Genomic DNA, 17,270 nt, shown 5'->3' with positions numbered 1-17,270 from the left:
TGAATTTAGTTCAGCACCCCCAAAGCAACTTAAATCTTTTGAAAAACTAGAGATCCTTTCAATCTTTTTCTTATTTTGCATAATTCCAATTCACTTACTTCCTAAGCACATATGGCAGAACTCATAACTATAGTGTTAATGAGTATAAATATATGTGTGTGTGTATATATATATATATTATATATATATATAATATATATATAGCCAAATGAGAATCTGAATCTCTCATAAGGAAAAATATTAGCTTTTTCATGGTTTTTATTTGCAATGAGAATATTAAGGAAAAAGGTAAAAGTCATGATAAATGTTCCATCCAAATCTAATGCTTCTGTATGAATTTTCAGCTAAAAAAATGTGACCCTGCTGTAGAAAACTAAAGGTAGGAAAAGATTTATAAGATGCCTTCTTGGCACATCACATTATGGATAACTCAGAATTTCTTAAAGTATTGTCTTACCTAGAATTCAGTGTATAGATATAGATATGATTCTTATTTATCTTTACACTTACAAAATTTGTAAGATTATATCTGTAGCAAAAAAAAAATGCTTCAAGGAGACTATGACTCCCAACAAAAGGAAATAATTCTTTACTTCTAGTAACATTCTCAGCCCAAATTTAGGATATACACAGAAATCTCTGATATCTGAGTCATGATAAAAATGTATGTGGCTTCATTTCTGAAAGATCTTATATGTAGATTGCCTGATTATTCACATCATGAGACAACCTTCAGAGGGAAGAAAGGCAGAGATGAGAATGCAAAAGACCAATGAGGTAAAAGAATAGAAGTGACAGCATGGATTACAAAGAAAGCTACCAAAAATATCTTTACAGCAGATCAGTAAAAAGAATGAGAGATCATAAAAATACCTTACATATATAATGCTTTTCAGTTTGCTAACTGTTTTTACACATACTATATTATTTAAAGAAAAAATACAAAGTATACTGTGAGTTTCCAATGGCTTCATACACCTTCCAGTTCCTCAGTGTTAACTTCTTCAATAGGAAGCTATCACTATCTTTAAAGGAAGCTTTAAGATCCACGAGAATAATATACTTTACATTTTCAAAATTCTGAAGGATAATGAAATATTGAATTGTATGACCTCTTTATTGTGAGAGTAGTTCTCTTTTTATTAAGAAGACTTAACTGAAAATGTTCCCAAACCTATCCATATCTTTGCATTTATTGAGCATAGAAGAAGCTCCAAATCTTTGGTCTGCCTACCCACCCCAAAAAGGCACATGTGTCACTGTTACTTATTATTACTATTTATCATAATACCATTTCTAAGTCCAAAAGCAGGAATGTAAAATAATAACTGGTCAACCAAGTATCTTGACCCATTCCCCAGACTGACCAAACTGGAAGTTGATATGCACTCCACAAAGGTGCTGATCCAGGGCATACAGCTGACACCACATGTCTTCATTAAAAGCACAGAACTTTACAGCTGGAAATCTTTGAATTTCTCTGGTTCTGCTTTCTCATTTTCCAGCTGAAGCAATGAAGGCTTGGCTAAGCCAATACAGTAAAATAGGCAGCCTTGGGCCTAGACTTATTGAATCCTGAAGAATTTCCTAGACTGACCCAATTTCCAAAGATACCCACACATATTTGTATGGCCATGGGTACCCCATGTAGCTGTTTTACAGAACATCCATCAAATAGTCTTTCATCCCACAAATACCTTATTACCTCTGTCCCTGGACATTGCTAAGGATTTGCAGTGGTCAGCTGGGACACCTAAATTCCCAGGACCCAGTCTTTATGATTTTGGTCCTATGCTTTCAAGGGCATATATTCACTAACCAGGAGAAAAATGACAATCTTTCTGAAAAATTATTAAACTTGACCAAAATATAAGAATCCACTTCTAAACTCTAACACCTTCCAGTACAGTGGCACCTCCCTCTTAATTAAAATGTGAGTTAATGAGCCACCAAGATAGATATCTACTGTTCCACCCAAGTACTGAGCATAAAGCAAGACCATGATTAGAGATAAACATAAAAATCAGAGAGAACAAATGTTGTGATTAGAAGGTGGATAATTGCAGGGTCATGTGCACACCCTATCACAGCTGTCCCCATGGCCCTGCCTAATAACAATAACAAGTCCATAACCCCTCCGTCAAGCAGGCTACCAGAACCTAAGGAAGACAGAATCTGAGGCACAAAATATCCACATCTGACAACTGCAGAATTTATTTAATTAGAGAAACTGTTGTTGATTTATCACTATACATTTTAAAAGACTTCTTGGCTTATTAAGATATTCCTACAGAGGCCTGGTCAGAACAGAGTTCATCAGACAATTATCAGAAATTTCACTGAGTACCTATTAAGTACTCAGCATAAAACATGGTTTTTGCTATTAAGAATGTAGGATCTTACTGAAATTGTAAGACTCATATATCAAAAACCATATAAGAGACGTACAAAATTTGGAGTTTCAAACTAAGCATGGTAATAGGAATTTAGGGCAAGAAAATGGTAATATGTAATGAGGCTGGTCAGTGAAAGTTACGGAGAGGAGAAAAACCCCATTTATTCTGGGCCTTGAAGGATGGGCAGGATTTGGGCAACAAAAGACAGAAGAGTGCATTTTAGGCAGAGAAAAGAGCCAACAAATGGCCAGCAATAAGTTTGAAAAATGGGGAGAGAAGAAAGATCAACCTGTTTCCAGTGTTCTTGTGAAGGAAGAGATAATGACATTACCCAGGAGACTTAAATGTCGTAATGAGTCCTGTGTCACAGCAGGCTCTAGAGCCAGTAACTTGGTAAATAGGATTGCCGAGTCAAATACAGGGCTCCCAGTTAGATGTGAATTTCAGATAAACAATATAATAATAGTGTAAGTATTGTCCAAATATTACAGATTTATACTGAAAAAGTATTCACTGTCGATCTGAAATTTACATTTAACTGGGTATGCTGTATTTTTGGCCAAGATTGGCAACCCTGCTAGTAGAGGGATATTTTAGCAGCACTGAGCTAGCAGCAGTATTTAAGAGACACCTGTACTATCATCAGCAAAAAAGACAGGCATTCAGAGCACCTTCAAAACAAGTTGTCTTTCTTTTTAATTCTTTCTCCAAAATACATTCATGTTTACCAGAATTATGTCTTTTATCTGATTTCTTTCAAGCTAATTCTGTCCCCTCCCCTACCTCCTAGGAGATATTTGGCAATGCTGGGGAGACATTTTTGGTTGTTGTAACTGTGGGAGTACTATAGGCATCTAGTGGGTAGAAGCCAGAGGATGCTGATAAACATTCTACAATGCACAGGACAGCCCCCACAACAAAGAATTCTCCAGCACACATGTCAGGAACGCCAAGGTTGAGAAACCCTGCTTTATGCTAAGATAAGAACAGAGTCACATTCCTGGCTAAAGTCCCCTGGCTTTCACCCTCCTCGCAAACAGCTTACAGTGTTCTGCAAATCTGAAGTGCCAGAGACCCAGTACCTTCCCATTATACAACATGTATTATTTAATATTTATTTGGAAGAAGTACCACTTACAGTGGTAGGTGCTCACCTACATGGCTCACCTACACAAACACACACACATACACACACACACAAACATGCTCTAGACTTTGCAACTTCAGCTGACTCACATTTCACATTTTCCTTGAATTTTAAAGAGCTTAAAAATATGCAGGCAGATCAGCCAAAGGAAAAAATTGCTTTACATCAGTGAAAGCATTCCCACACCCGCCAGGGGCTCTGCCAAGATGGGCAGGCCCTGCTCTCCCGAGCCAAACCTTTCGCTAACTCCTTGCCTTTCTCTAATCTCAGGCTTTGCAACCAGAGCCTGCGCTTGTTTACCCTCCTGTTTTTCTCAGAAACATATTTGTTTTTTCAAATCCCGAAGGCTTTCTCCTCAGTGCTTCCTTGAAGGCCTTGCGGGTTTCTCCTCTAGCATCAAAATTATAAAAGTTAAATTCCTCATTGGTCCCTTGGTATACGTTACCCGTTATCATAGGACAGAAGGAAGGAAACCGCAGTTAAAGATTATTTTGATGCTTTCATTTTCACATGTATTCACCCAGAGGAATAATTAAACTCAGAACTTCAAGTTAGAAACAAAGTTCTGGGGAAAATTTCCTTCCAACTGGTTTATGCCCATAGTCAGTTTGGAACTTTTGTTTTCTTGTACTGTAATAACGGACCAGTGGAAGATTAGAAGAGGCAGCCCCCACCTCCCATGACACTGGCTTGCAATGAGGACCATGAGCACAGCCATGAGACAGGGGCTTCCTGATCACATGTTACCTGGGAAGGCAGGTCAGTGGAAAAGAACACCTTCGCCTTATTCATCTTACCAGCCTCCTGGAGCTCAGAGCCTGGGAAACATTACACTAGTTGGTCTTTTGTCTCTTGGGCTTTGAGTTAGATGTGACATTTTAGACTCTCTCTGTCTTTTGCTCTATGACCAAGGCCTCTTTTTAAGAAAACAGGTGACAAAAGAGAACATGCATAAGACATGGTAGGAAACTCATATCTAAGGATTAATAAAGGCTGGCCATGTTTGGCCTTGACTGAAAGCAAAGTTTTCTCTGAGGCTGATTTATATTTAGCTTCCTTCTGTTCTTTACAATTGGTAAAACCAGCTCCAGCAACACTTCTTTTGAAGTATTCCAAGGCCACAAGGAGAAGTGAAAAAGAGCACAGAATTTAAAGCAAGAAGAACCTAGCTCAAGTCAGCCACTTATGGGGCTGCATGCCCTTGGGAAAGTTCTTTTATCCTCTCTGTGTTTCAGTTCTTTTATCCGTAAAATGGGGATAAAAATATCTAGCTCTTATCAAGAGCTCTTTGTAAAGTCTAAGGTTTTATGTAAATGTTAGTTCTTATTTTGAACCCATTGAGCAAGGATGTAAGATGTCCCTCAAATGACAGGTTGTAAAGAAAGTGTCTTTAATTGGAGTTTCAAGATGTGGATCACACTTTCTGATGTGCTATTGCTTCTGCGGATCTTTCGTCAGCTGTCTTAGTCCGTTTTTACAGAAATGCAGAAGGGAAAGGAGTTACCACTCTAACGTTTTAGCAAATACAGGAATTATCTCTCTTTTACCATTCCTGGCTGGGGTCAGTCACCCAGCTTGGTTGGAACATTCCCACTGAGCATGCTGCCCCACGTGGCATTCCATTCTGCAAGAAAATTCTATGCTGATGAAATGTGGACAGATAGTGTTAGAAAGATAAATGAGTAACATTTGTGAAAGTATTTGAACTCTTCAAAAGAAAAGACCCACATTGATTCCAGGGATTTTTGTTAAGATCATTGGAATTTAAAATATGATATTTTGGTCAATTAATGTCTGTTCTGATTTTTTTTTTTTTTTTTTTTTGGTCTCTTGGCCCCAGAGGGGCAGAGAGAAAGGGTCCACAGACTTCGTTTTTTTTTTTTAATTAATGGAAATAAGTAAAATGCATAGCAGAAGTCATTGTGTAAATGTGGCAACCCATCAACCATCACTACATGGTACTATGCCCTCACATTATGTCACAGCCTTTACAGGGCTCGGTGTCCTGCACACACACCCAAACCGGGCTCATCTGTAATGCCCCAGCCCTAATATAAGACTCAATCACCCAACCATGTGCTAGATGCTATACAATCTGTTGAGAATAAAAAATAAATAGCCAAGAACCCGTTCCTATAAGAAGCTTACCTGGGAGGTGATACAAAACAGATGCAAAAACAACTCATTATACAACACAGTGACAGGAACTCTGATAGTGGTATTAGCCTTCACAAAGGAGGGGGAATCGTTGCTCCCTAAGAGATTCAGGGGCAGCTTCACTAACAAAATGACACTAAAACTGAATGTGGACAAACAACAGTAGTTCTCCAAGTGAACAAAGATGAGAAGAGGATTCCAACAAAGGGAGAAAGATATCCAAAGTGAGGAGGTAAGGAGAGTCAGGAAGAGGTGTATGGGGAAGAAGTTCAGGGAAACCTAGCTCCAAAGGAACACGGAGTGCACAGCAAGTGACGCAGACTGAAAGAGAAAGAAGGGGCTACCTCACACCCTTTAGGCTAAGGAAGGAAGTTGGGACTTCAAGAGAAGGTGAGAAAGCCACTGAAAGATGTGGTGATGAAATGACACTCAGAAGATGAGTGATGAGGTAGACATCAAGAGGACAGAGCAACTGAGAACAAGGAAAGCAAAGGCGGACACAAACTAAATGCTCCTGCAATGTGCACCATGACAGCAACATGTTAATATCCTTTTTAAACTGATATCAATCTTAAATATTTCGGTCAGCACCAAAGGCAGAACAACTTCTTCAGAAGATGCCTAAGGAAGTCTTAGAAAACACATAATTCTCACTTTGAGGAAAGGCAAACTGAACATTTTTGTGTGGTCCTAACAGTAGTTATGACTAAAATGATAAATTGGTAAGTCAAATGAGGAAACAGATCATAAGTAGACCCCTTCAGTTTTGTCAGATAACTCATATATTACATCATATCAATAAACATATTAAGAGACTTGAAGTTTTTGAAGTTGAAACTTGAAGTTAATGGATAACTTCAATGATCTTCTTATTTTAAGTCTTCTCTAGTCTTCGTAACTTCATGTTTAGAACTAATCCTACAGAATCACACTACTTTTTTCTCAGCTTTATTGAGCTATAATTGACTTATAACACTGTGTGAGTTTAAGAGGTACAATGTGATGATTTGATGCACATAGATATAGGGAAATGTTCACCACATTAGTAACATGTCCTTTACCTCACATAACTATCATTTTGTTGTTGTTGCTATTTTGTTGTTTTGTAATGGTGACAACATTAAAGCTCTACTCTCAAAGCAACCTTTAAGTATATAGTACAGTACTGCTAATCATAGTCATAACGCTTTACCTTAGGTCCCCGGAACTTAATAGAACTGTATTTCTAACTAGAAGTAATAATTCAAGACTTAAATGGGGAGAGGGGAAACCAGAACTGAAGAAAAGCCTCAGAATGGTAACTAGCAAAGGAATCAGAGTTCTTTAGAATTAGAGGTTCTGCCTTACAGAAAAATAACTACAGGTGTCCTCAGATGAATGGCAAGTTAAAGAAATTGTAGAACAATAGAAAATGTACTATTTACTTACCAAAAATATTAGCACCTCACCACATTTCACATTTCTACATGATGATTTTATATCTATTCTGAGCACTGTGCAACTGTTAATTATTCTCATTTCAATCTGCAATAGGCCCTATACTAAAGGGTAAAGAGAAGACTTAGCTCTAGTGTGTTGGTTAGAACAAGATTAAACAACAGGAACTATACATTTAGATCACAATAGTAAAGATCCTACGCAGTAATAGAAAGCATGTATTAGTTTACCAGATTGGAAAAAAGGGAAGTAAAACCCTAAAATTTTCAAGTTAGTGTTTCAAAGCTCTGAGAATAAATTAGTTGCAAGAAACAGATTATACCATTTCAGCGGACCAGACCAGAAAATCATGAATTATGTTTTATAACTCTTTTTAAATTTTCTAATTTATCACTCAGTTGGTGCAGCACTAACAATTAGGGAGGTGGAACTTTGAAATTTTATAGACATGCCCTTGTCAATCTGACATAGGACACTACTAAACTGGTTTTCATATTATAACAAGGTCTAAGGGAAGCTGCTACTTTGTAAAACAAGGAGTATTTTGATTTCATCACCAATCTCACTGCTTTCCAAGCATATGTACAAGACATAATTATGATGCCAAAATATGAAATATAGCTAGTTTCATAACCAGAATGAATTATGGCTAATTCTCCTGTAGTAAACAATCAGATTTTCAAATCTGTATTCCCAAGACAGCCAAGTCAGGCCTTACTTTTTGAGTGATTTCATTTAAATATGCAGTATGTCAGTGGATGCTGGGAAGTTTACAGCATAGGGAGGCTGGGGCCACAGAGCCCTTGCCCTTGAAGAGTTGGGGGGCATTGAGGCAGAAAAGCAATGGGTCTTTTGAGAAAATGAAGCCACTTCTTTAAAAAAAAAAAAATACACATAAGCTAATACTTGCTGCTTTTTTTTTTTAATTCTGGAATTCAAATGTTCTTCATTTTGAAAAGAGTAGATGTTGTCTAATTCTTTAGTCTAAAAATCTTCCAAGATGGAACCACCCTGATTCCTGGAACTGCCAATTCCTAAGTATTTCTATGTTGGCAGTGAACACTGTATTAAGTATCCCATCATTCATATGTGTAATTTTTAATGCTCTTGCCCCAGCTCATATAATTCTATCCTGTCCTGGCTTTATAATTTGCCACATTTCCAGGTATTTTATGTTTTGTTTTGTTGGGGTTTACTTTGTATGCGTTTGATTTTTGTTTACCTGTATTAGGTAGACAACCTCTTTGTACAAACACAAAGACTTTCTTGTCTCCTGCTTTTCTCTTACAAGCTCCAGACACAATATAGATTTGCCAAACTAATCCTTACACATAAACTAATTCTTAATATTATTAACACTGACATTTTACTAAATCAATGAATGTGATATCTGGGACAGTTACAGATTGCTATAGTCTCATTTCTCTAGCCTAAACTAAGGTTTAAAAAAAAAAAAATGTTTAACAAGCCTAAGGAAGAATACCTGGGAAAAAAAGACACACTAAGTTCTATGTAAATAAAAAAGAAAAGAAAGTCGGGGCACCTGGGTGGCTCAGTGGGTTAAAGCCTCTGCCTTCAGCTCAGGTCATAATGCCAGGGTTCTGGGATCCAGCCCCCCCCCCCCCCCCCCCCCCCCCCCCCACTGGGCTCTTGGCTCAGCAGGGAGGCTGCTTCCCTTCCTCTCTCTCTGCCTGCCTCTCTGCCTGCTTGGGATGTCTGTCAAATAAATAAATAAAATCTTAAAAAAAAAAAAAGAAAGAAAGAAAGTAAAAGACTGTCCTCTGACTAAAACAGAAGTTACTGCTAGGACCCATACTTTACTGCAACAATTATTTACAATGAATTTAAAGACCTAATGCTCAGATAAGGGGGTAATATGCTAATGATCTTCAGAGTTCCAACAAATAGTTCCTGGACAACCACCAAGTGGTAAGCCTTGACCAGGGCTCTGAAGACATGGAGATAAAAGACAGAAAAAGTCACTGAAAACTCAGAGGCCAGTAAATGGTATTGCCACAATATGACACACATTCAGAGGGAAGCTCAGAGTGAGTGCCTGGAGAAGGCATTAGGGAAGACATATTTTCACAAGAATTACTTGGATCATATAATCAGGTTAGCGAGAAAAATTGGATGGACACTGAGCAGGAGTAAAACTAACTCAAATTGTGTCTTATACCTCTTCAATGTCTTAAAAATAATGTACAGTTGTTTGTTTGTCAGTGTGTGCTTTTATTTATTTACTCACGAACTGCTGCCGGTTCTTTTGCAGAATGCCCTGGCTAAAGCCACCATAAAAGAACTTGCCACCCTACATGGCACCAAGTACACATATGGCCCAGGAGCTACAACAATCTGTGAGTCTTGGCTTCAGAACTGTGCAAAGAGACCACATGCCTAAAAAGGCAACAAATGGTTCCCAGACCCTTTCCTTTCAGATCATGTAAAGCATGTGGCTTTTGCCACATGAATTTTTGCCACAGTGAATTTTTTATATATGTCATCAGTTTTCTGTTCAGAAAAAGTATCCCCTCCAAACCAAGAAAACACTTGCGCCTGGTAAATAACCATTGAGCAGCCACTGCTATGTTCCAGGTCCTCAGTAGGTGCTAGGAAAGAAAGGAAAGGAGGATGGAGGGAAGGCAAGAGAAAAGGAGAAATGGACGTTGGGGAACTAGTACAGTCTTCAAAAAGGGCAGAGGAAAACTAAATATAGGGTGCTGGATGTTATGACAAAAGATGCACAAGGAAAGAACATACTCCAGCACCAACAGAGCCCATCCCACAGCATCAGGGATGACTGCCCAGGATAATGACATAGCCGCTTTACCTGGAAGGACAATCGCTGAAGAAAGTATAAGAAGGAGTGTTTTCCTGACTAAACAGATTGCAGACGCAAGCAAGGGCTGATTCAGGCTCAAGCTACTTTCCAGTGGTAGATGTCAGCCCCTCTGACCAGTCACTCAGTGTGTTGGAGCAAGTGGCAAGAGAGTTAGATAGGGGCTAGACCCCAGATTTCACTTAGATGCTGCGGAGTTTAAATTTCACTGGGAAGGCACATCCTGCAGGCCCCATTTTAAATTTCTACTTATATTTTCCTTTGCCTTTGCATGATTTCTTTTTGCCCCAGATCTGAAAGGACTAGAAATACAAGGGAAAAGACCCAGTCCTGTCATCACAGGGCCCTCCATGCAGCTGGAGAGGCTCCAGTCCTGAGTTCTGTTTTGTTTAGTTTTATGTAAAATACAGTTTTCTATAGTTTTATCCTTTTTTAACCTGCTCTGAATCGTACGGGGTACAGTGTTTTCCAAAGGGGGTTCTAACAGAAGTAGCCCATCTATTCATATACTGTGAACTTCTTATATGTTTTATGCAGAGTAGTTCAGTGAGGGTTCTTTTCTCATACTGTAAACCCTTGAAGGGCATTAAGTCACATCTTTCCTTTATTCTGGCATCTCCAGAGGAGAGACCATGGCCTACTGCTCAGTGAGGGCTGTATTGCTGTTGGCTGAACAAATAGATGAAAGAATGAATTAATGAATGAACAAACAAATGACCTAGTGACTGAAGAGATACAAAATCTACAAGGCAGTGACTTGGTAACTGCTACCAAATGAAGAACTGAACAAATGCCTAACCTCGGCCAGACCATCTGCTAGGCCCTGAGGAAACACAAACAAAGGCCCAGCCTTGCCCTCAAGATGCTCTGATTTCATCAGTCAGCAGTGTTTCCTTGGGGTTTGGAGCTCTCTCCTATCATCAGTCATCATGTGGCTCTCCATATTTTCCTAGGAAACACAAACATTCTTTCCTAAGAAATTATCTCTATTTTGTAAACAAATTACATATGATATAGTTTACCACAGCATACAAGCACAGTGAGAGGTTTATATTTTATTATAAATTACATACTTCCTGGGTATGAAATACATCATTCCCACTAATGAGGCTTAGAGGTTAAGATTGGACTGATTTTTTAAAACAGCCCCCATATCTATTATAATCCAGTTTTCCGGAAAATTGGCCTACCTATAATATTTTGCCCAGTGAAACAGTTGTTAACTATAAAAGAAAGCTGGCTGGTTTTCTTCTTCTTCTTTTTTTTTTTTTAAGTTTCCTTCCTGGATTTAAAGTTTTGGGGGGTTTGTTTGTTTTTTTCTGCTCTTTGCATATTTCAGATCCTGCTGCTGGGGGCTCTGATGACTGGGCTTATGACCAAGGTATCAAATATTCCTTTACCTTTGAACTCCGGGACAAAGGCAGATACGGCTTTGCCCTCCCTGAATCCCAGATTCGGCCAACCTGTGAGGAGACGATGCTGGCCATCAAGTACCTTGCCAGATATGTCCTGGGACATCTGTACTAGCAGAGAATGCTGACAGCCTTATTTCAAAGTGCTCACTCTTTGTCTCTTTCCTATCCTGAATTCTTATTTTTGTCTGCCTGCATATTTTCTAGATCCCAATCTTTCTTTTAAGCCTCTAGTCTATTAAACTACTCGGATCTTTCAATACTGATCATAATAAAAAGGATTCATTATAATTAGAAACCTGACAGACTGTCTACTTCTTTGGGGGGAAAAATGATGTGAACCAGTGACTAAGCAAGCCATCCACACAGGTAATGATGCGGATCAACTATATAGGAGTTAAAGTCCTCAGGGTATTTGCCAACACTGGCAGAGTCTAGAGATGTATGGTTATAATGGGGGCTTATGAGGAAGAAGATATATACAGGGAAATTCAGGGGAAAGACCGCATCTTCCCATCTTGCTTTAGCTCTCTTCTCAGCTCATTTATTTTATGAACTGTCGACTACATGTCAAACACTTTGTTAAGCAATTAGAGACAGAACAATGAAAAAGAAAGACCATTCTTGCCTTCAATGAACATTTGGGAAGACAGACATGAAATAAATAATTAGATATTTCACAAATTATTTAGTAATTCGTGATTTAATTTACATTAAGCAAGTAAGTGCTAGACAAATTACGTAAAAAGAACATATACTCAGTCTACCTCCCTGATGTGGAAGAGAAGGCTCTCTCAGAGAATGCTGGAACCTGAAGAAAGAATCACAATGATCTGGATGAAGAGAGTGCCCCTTCCAAGCCCTGTTAAGATGCAGAAACCTTAGGAAGAAAGCCAGAGGGAAGAAGGGCATGTACTGGGGCTGAGGAGGGAGGGAGGGATTATTAAATAGAGCTTAGAGCTTAAGGGTTTGGAACATTGGTCTAAGAATAATGGGAAGCCATGGAAAACATTCAGTTGCAAATGACATGATCAGAGTTTTTAAAACGTCAACCAGCTAAGGTGGAAAGCAGACTGAAGTAAAACAAGAGGGTGTCAGAAGGGTGTTAACAAGGAGATTTGTTAAGGAGAGTGATACGAAGCAGATGGGAGGTAAAACAAGAGGGTGTTTGGTCTTAAACAAAAGAGGCAAAAATTACTCCATGACTTGAAGTTTCCCAGAATTAGAATTGAACATGCTAATGTCAGAGAGTATTATGCAAAGTTCAAATTTTAAAATATAATAATAGGTATTTAGTTGCAGTTCAGGAGCATCTCTTAACTTAAAATCTACTTTACTATTCTATTTACTTTAAAATACGAACTCGTTGTTTTCTATGTGGATCCAAGGAAAACAGGATTCCATATCGAGCAAAACATGTTAAAATATCTATGATTGTGTCCTATTCAAAAGAAGAATACTTTGTGATTAAAAAAATGAAATGAAATGAAACACAACAACAACAACAACAAAAGAAGAATCCTTTGAAGCCACAGTAGTTCAGAAGCTGTCAAGCCAAAGAATGATTAATTGCATTAATTGTCCACTAGATGGTAGCTGCAGTGCAGCTGCCACACTTTGTCAAACAAATTGACAAAATTTAGTACATTTAAATAGATACAGAGACACTTAGGTGAAAAAAAAAGAAACTCCCATGAATTCTCAAGCAGTACTGATCACAACAGAAAAAACAGATGTAATTTAGTTAAATTATCTTTTCCTGTGTTATTTAAATTTATATCCATGTTGGGAATTGGAGAGCTAACTCAACCAGAATTACCTGAGTGAAGTTATCTTGCTGGATGTATATCATTCAATCCATAGATAGTTCCACAAGACACTCCCATATTCTACCTCTAGCAGATAACACTGACTTCTAAGAAATGTTGTGTGTGATCCAAAGTTCAAAAGTCGTGTGTGTCAACCATAAAGAACTACGTCTCTAAATTGAGCACTTTAAATTAGAGATTAGAAATGTTCAAAAATTCCAAGGAATTTTTTTTAAAGGTAAGGACCAGGAAAGTAAGTATGGAAATATTCTCATTTAAAATCCCTTGTATCCAAGATTTCTTACACCAGAAAAACTTTTGCTGTATCTCTGGCCGACTGAAAGTCAACAGCAAGCTGGTTAGGAGTGCCACTTGCCTGAGCTAAACTGAGCTAAAACAAAAAGACATGTCTGCTTTAGTCCTTCCCAGTGCAGTAATACCATATGACCTCCTACAAGTGGACCAGGGACTGCAAAGAGTTCCTACCCAGCCCTGCCCACCCAAGAGCCTCTGACTGTAAGAGCACCTCCCTTTAACTCCCTCCTTTAAATTACCCCCACATTGAGATCCCAGGACAGGCTCTGAGCCTTTCCTCAGTCCCAAGCCCTTATCTCCCCAAATGGTAATTAGCCAACAGCACAGAAATGGCTCCCTGAATTTTTCCTATGTCAAACAGTGTTGCTATAACATAGCAAGACTGATTTTCCAGTCTGGAATATGGGAGTAGAGTCTTCACATCTAGAATAACATCCCATGTATTCACCTGTTTTTGCTAGCTAACCTATATGAATTGCTCAAAGAAAATTTCAGGCACAGAGGAAAACCAGAAGGAACCATGACAGCTAATGAGGTTATTTGGGGGCCAAATGGGGTCTTGATGATCCTCTTAGGTCATCTCATTTGAGCAGATAGTCACTTCTCCCCACTCTAGCCAGCTCTGACACTGCCTGAACTACACACCCACAACTCTGTCTAGAAATGCTACCTTTCCTTCAAATAATGAAGACAAGTTTCCTGCAGGATTTTGCAGGGCAGCTTCATTTCCATGTTAAGAATCCAATATCCACAACTAAAGGCAACAATTTTTTCTTTCAACATACCCTTTCTGAGATATCTAAAGGTATTTCAGAAGCTTATTGGATTTGATTTGAAGATGGAGAAGTATCTGAAAGAGTCTAGTAAAATCACAAGAGAATTTTCATTTTCTAGGATATCTCTTTTATAGTGATAACGTTTGAAAATATGCATAAAAATATAGCTTCAAAAATAAAGCAGTATCTTATTTTTCTTAAGATTTTATTTATTTGAGAGAGAGAAAGTGAGAGAGAGAGAGACAGCATGAGCAGAAGGGGAGGGGCAGAGGGAAAGAGAAGCAGGCTCCACAGAGAGCAGGGAACACAATGTGGTGCTTGATCCCAGGACCCTGAGATCATGACCTTAGCCAAAGGCAGACACACAACCAGCTGAGCCGCCCAGATGCCCCTAAAACAAGTTTTTAAACTATGGCTAGATATCCTGGGAGTATAGAGATCCAGAAGGATGAAAAATTACTGTTGAGTGAGCCATTCAACTTTAAATTTCTTTTTAATTTGACCTATGAAACATCATACCACCTTACAAAGTCAATCCTAAAATATGCTGTCCAATAGCTATTATCTTATTCTATACATAATGCCAAGATCTTTTATAAATTTTGATGCAATAATATAAGATTATTCAGAATTATAACTACCAAGAAATCACTTGTTCTGAGGAAAAGCTTCAGAATACTCTTGAAATCTATCTATTGTATCTGTTCTTCAAAGGCTAAGTAAACTGGGGAATAGTGGGAAGTCTTAAAAGCATCACATGCCAATATCCTGTTATAGAAACAGGGAACTGAAATACGTACAGATATTAAGTCCAAGATTATTTATAATCAGAGTCTTATCCTAAGAGATACTAGAATCCTTCACACATTTACATAGATTCCCAAATAAAACAGAAGTGTCCTTCATACTTGACCTGAAAAACAGATATACAAGCCTTCTCCAGTTTTAATACTAGTCGTACAGAAAAAAGGCTTTAAGAAAACTTAAAAGAATGTTAGAATCAAAAGTGATTTCTATTTTCTTCTTTCAAATTTTCTGTTTCTGCTAAATTATTTCTAGTAGGCATTCATTACTTGAGGAATCAGAAAATAAAACTCCAAAAAGAAAAGCCCTAACAAAAAATTTTTCCTGAAGTAGTCCACATTAAAACAAATACAGAAAGATATTTCACCCCTAAAGGAAACAGCCACCACTTTATTTATTTCTTCATCAGACAAATAGAGAAAGAATGGGTGCATGAGTGGGGAAGAGCTACATCTAACTACACTACTTCTCCAAGAGGGAGAAGCAGACTTCACACTATGCAGGGAGTGGGATGCTGTATTCGATCCCAGGACTCTGGGATCATGACGTGAGTCGAAGGCAGACATTTAACCTACTAAGACACCCAGGCACCACTGTAGCCACGGCTTTAATCTACCACATGATACATGCTGATAACCCAGCTGACAGTGGTCAACTATAAGTCTGTTCACAGAACTTAGCAACCTTAACAAGTGCTTAGAGGGCACAAGCATATGTTTTAGCACCTACTATTCACCAAGTCCTTCACATATGCTATCTCATTTACTGCTCACACCACTTGACAGAGTCCAATTTGCATCTCCATTTTACAGATGAGGAAACAAAGATGACTAAGCAGCTCGCTCAGGGTGAAGGAGCCATTCTATGGTTATGTGTTTCTCACTGTAATGTCAACCTCTTCCTTTTCTTCTCTAACCCTACCAAATACATCCTCAGAAGCAATGGAGCAAATATTTGCTTTGGGTATTTCTAGTGTTGATGAGCTTGTCCAGTGTCAAAAACGTGAAGGTGTTTGTAAAACCCACCTCTCCCTTACCTTCAAGGTTGGGGCAAGAAGAGCCCCCTGGGGATATGTTCTAATCCACACCTATCAGAGAGAGGGGAATGAAGCTATTGCTGTGGTACATGCAACACGGGCATCTCCCCAATACTATTATTTTGATAATAAAACTATATAACCATGACTCTGAGAAGTTTCCTATAGGACGAGCTATATACATTTGTCAATGTGAAGAAGTAGCTTTTAAAAAAGAAAGTCTAGTAAGTTATCTAATTAGCTAAGTTTACTCACTCCGTTAGGTTACCTTAATTCTACTGAGCAGAGGTGATGACTTCTCCCAAATAACCCATGTTCAAAGTTAAAGATCCCTCAAGAGACTATTTAGAATGGTCTATAAATGACTTTCATTAATTCAATTTTCTGAAAGCATTTATTGTACCCTGCATCCAGACCCTAAAGAAAGCAGCCAAGGAACAAACACTTGAGCAACCATATAATGGTGCCTTCTAGGAGTCCTCAAGTTCTTTAGATACAGGGATTATCTCTGAGAACAGAGGGAGGAGAAGGAGAAAGGAGTGGGGATGTGATTCCTTTAGCTCTTTCTGTAACCGTTACTTCTTCACAGAGAGGTACGGAGAAAATACGGCAAGAGCACAAAATACAGAAAGTGAACACATCAACATTTTTGAAATTATAGTATTTTTAGTATACTCAAAATATTTTATAACTTACCAAGTTACAATGTAGCTTCAAAAACATATTTTATGTTATTAAGGACCACCCACCAAGGTTCTGAAGCCAGATACCCAAATTCATCTCAGGTTCCAAGTGCAAATTTGAAGTGATGTTTTCCATCACGGAAAAGCTGTATGTCAGAACAAAGAACTGGGCTCAAATCTCAACTCTGTGAACATACTAGCTCTGCTATTTTGGACAAGTTATTTCCTAAAAAATGAATTTGCCTTCCACCTGTAATACGGGTAATTCCCAATCCCAAAAGGGTAGCGTGACGTTGCATCTGCCACCAAATGGGCATTTGGTGTTCGTGTTGCCATCCTATCCCTCCCTCCCCAATTAGAAAAACATTTCATCCACCAGAACCCTCAGAGGAAATCAGCTGCTCTTCCAGATAAGACCCGAGACATAAAACTGGTAGAGGATCTTGGGGCGGTCAAAGAA

General features: G+C 38.4%; 1 protein-coding gene across 1 annotated transcript in view; it reads left to right on the top strand.

Moving 5' to 3' along the window:
- CPB1 (carboxypeptidase B1) overlaps positions 1 to 11,503 on the top strand; it is a 35,024-nt gene extending 23,521 nt beyond the window's left edge. Inside the window, exons 10-11 of the mRNA XM_059388093.1 lie at positions 9,410 to 9,494; positions 11,316 to 11,503. Coding sequence (XP_059244076.1) covers positions 9,410 to 9,494; positions 11,316 to 11,503 — 273 coding nt within the window. The remainder of the gene's footprint in view (positions 1 to 9,409; positions 9,495 to 11,315) is intronic.
- Positions 11,504 to 17,270: the final 5,767 nt, after the last annotated feature.

This window comes from Mustela nigripes, chromosome 2 (assembly GCF_022355385.1).
Source record: "Mustela nigripes isolate SB6536 chromosome 2, MUSNIG.SB6536, whole genome shotgun sequence".
NCBI lineage: Eukaryota > Metazoa > Chordata > Mammalia > Carnivora > Mustelidae > Mustela > Mustela nigripes.
This window is presented reverse-complemented; position numbering and strand designations above follow the sequence as displayed.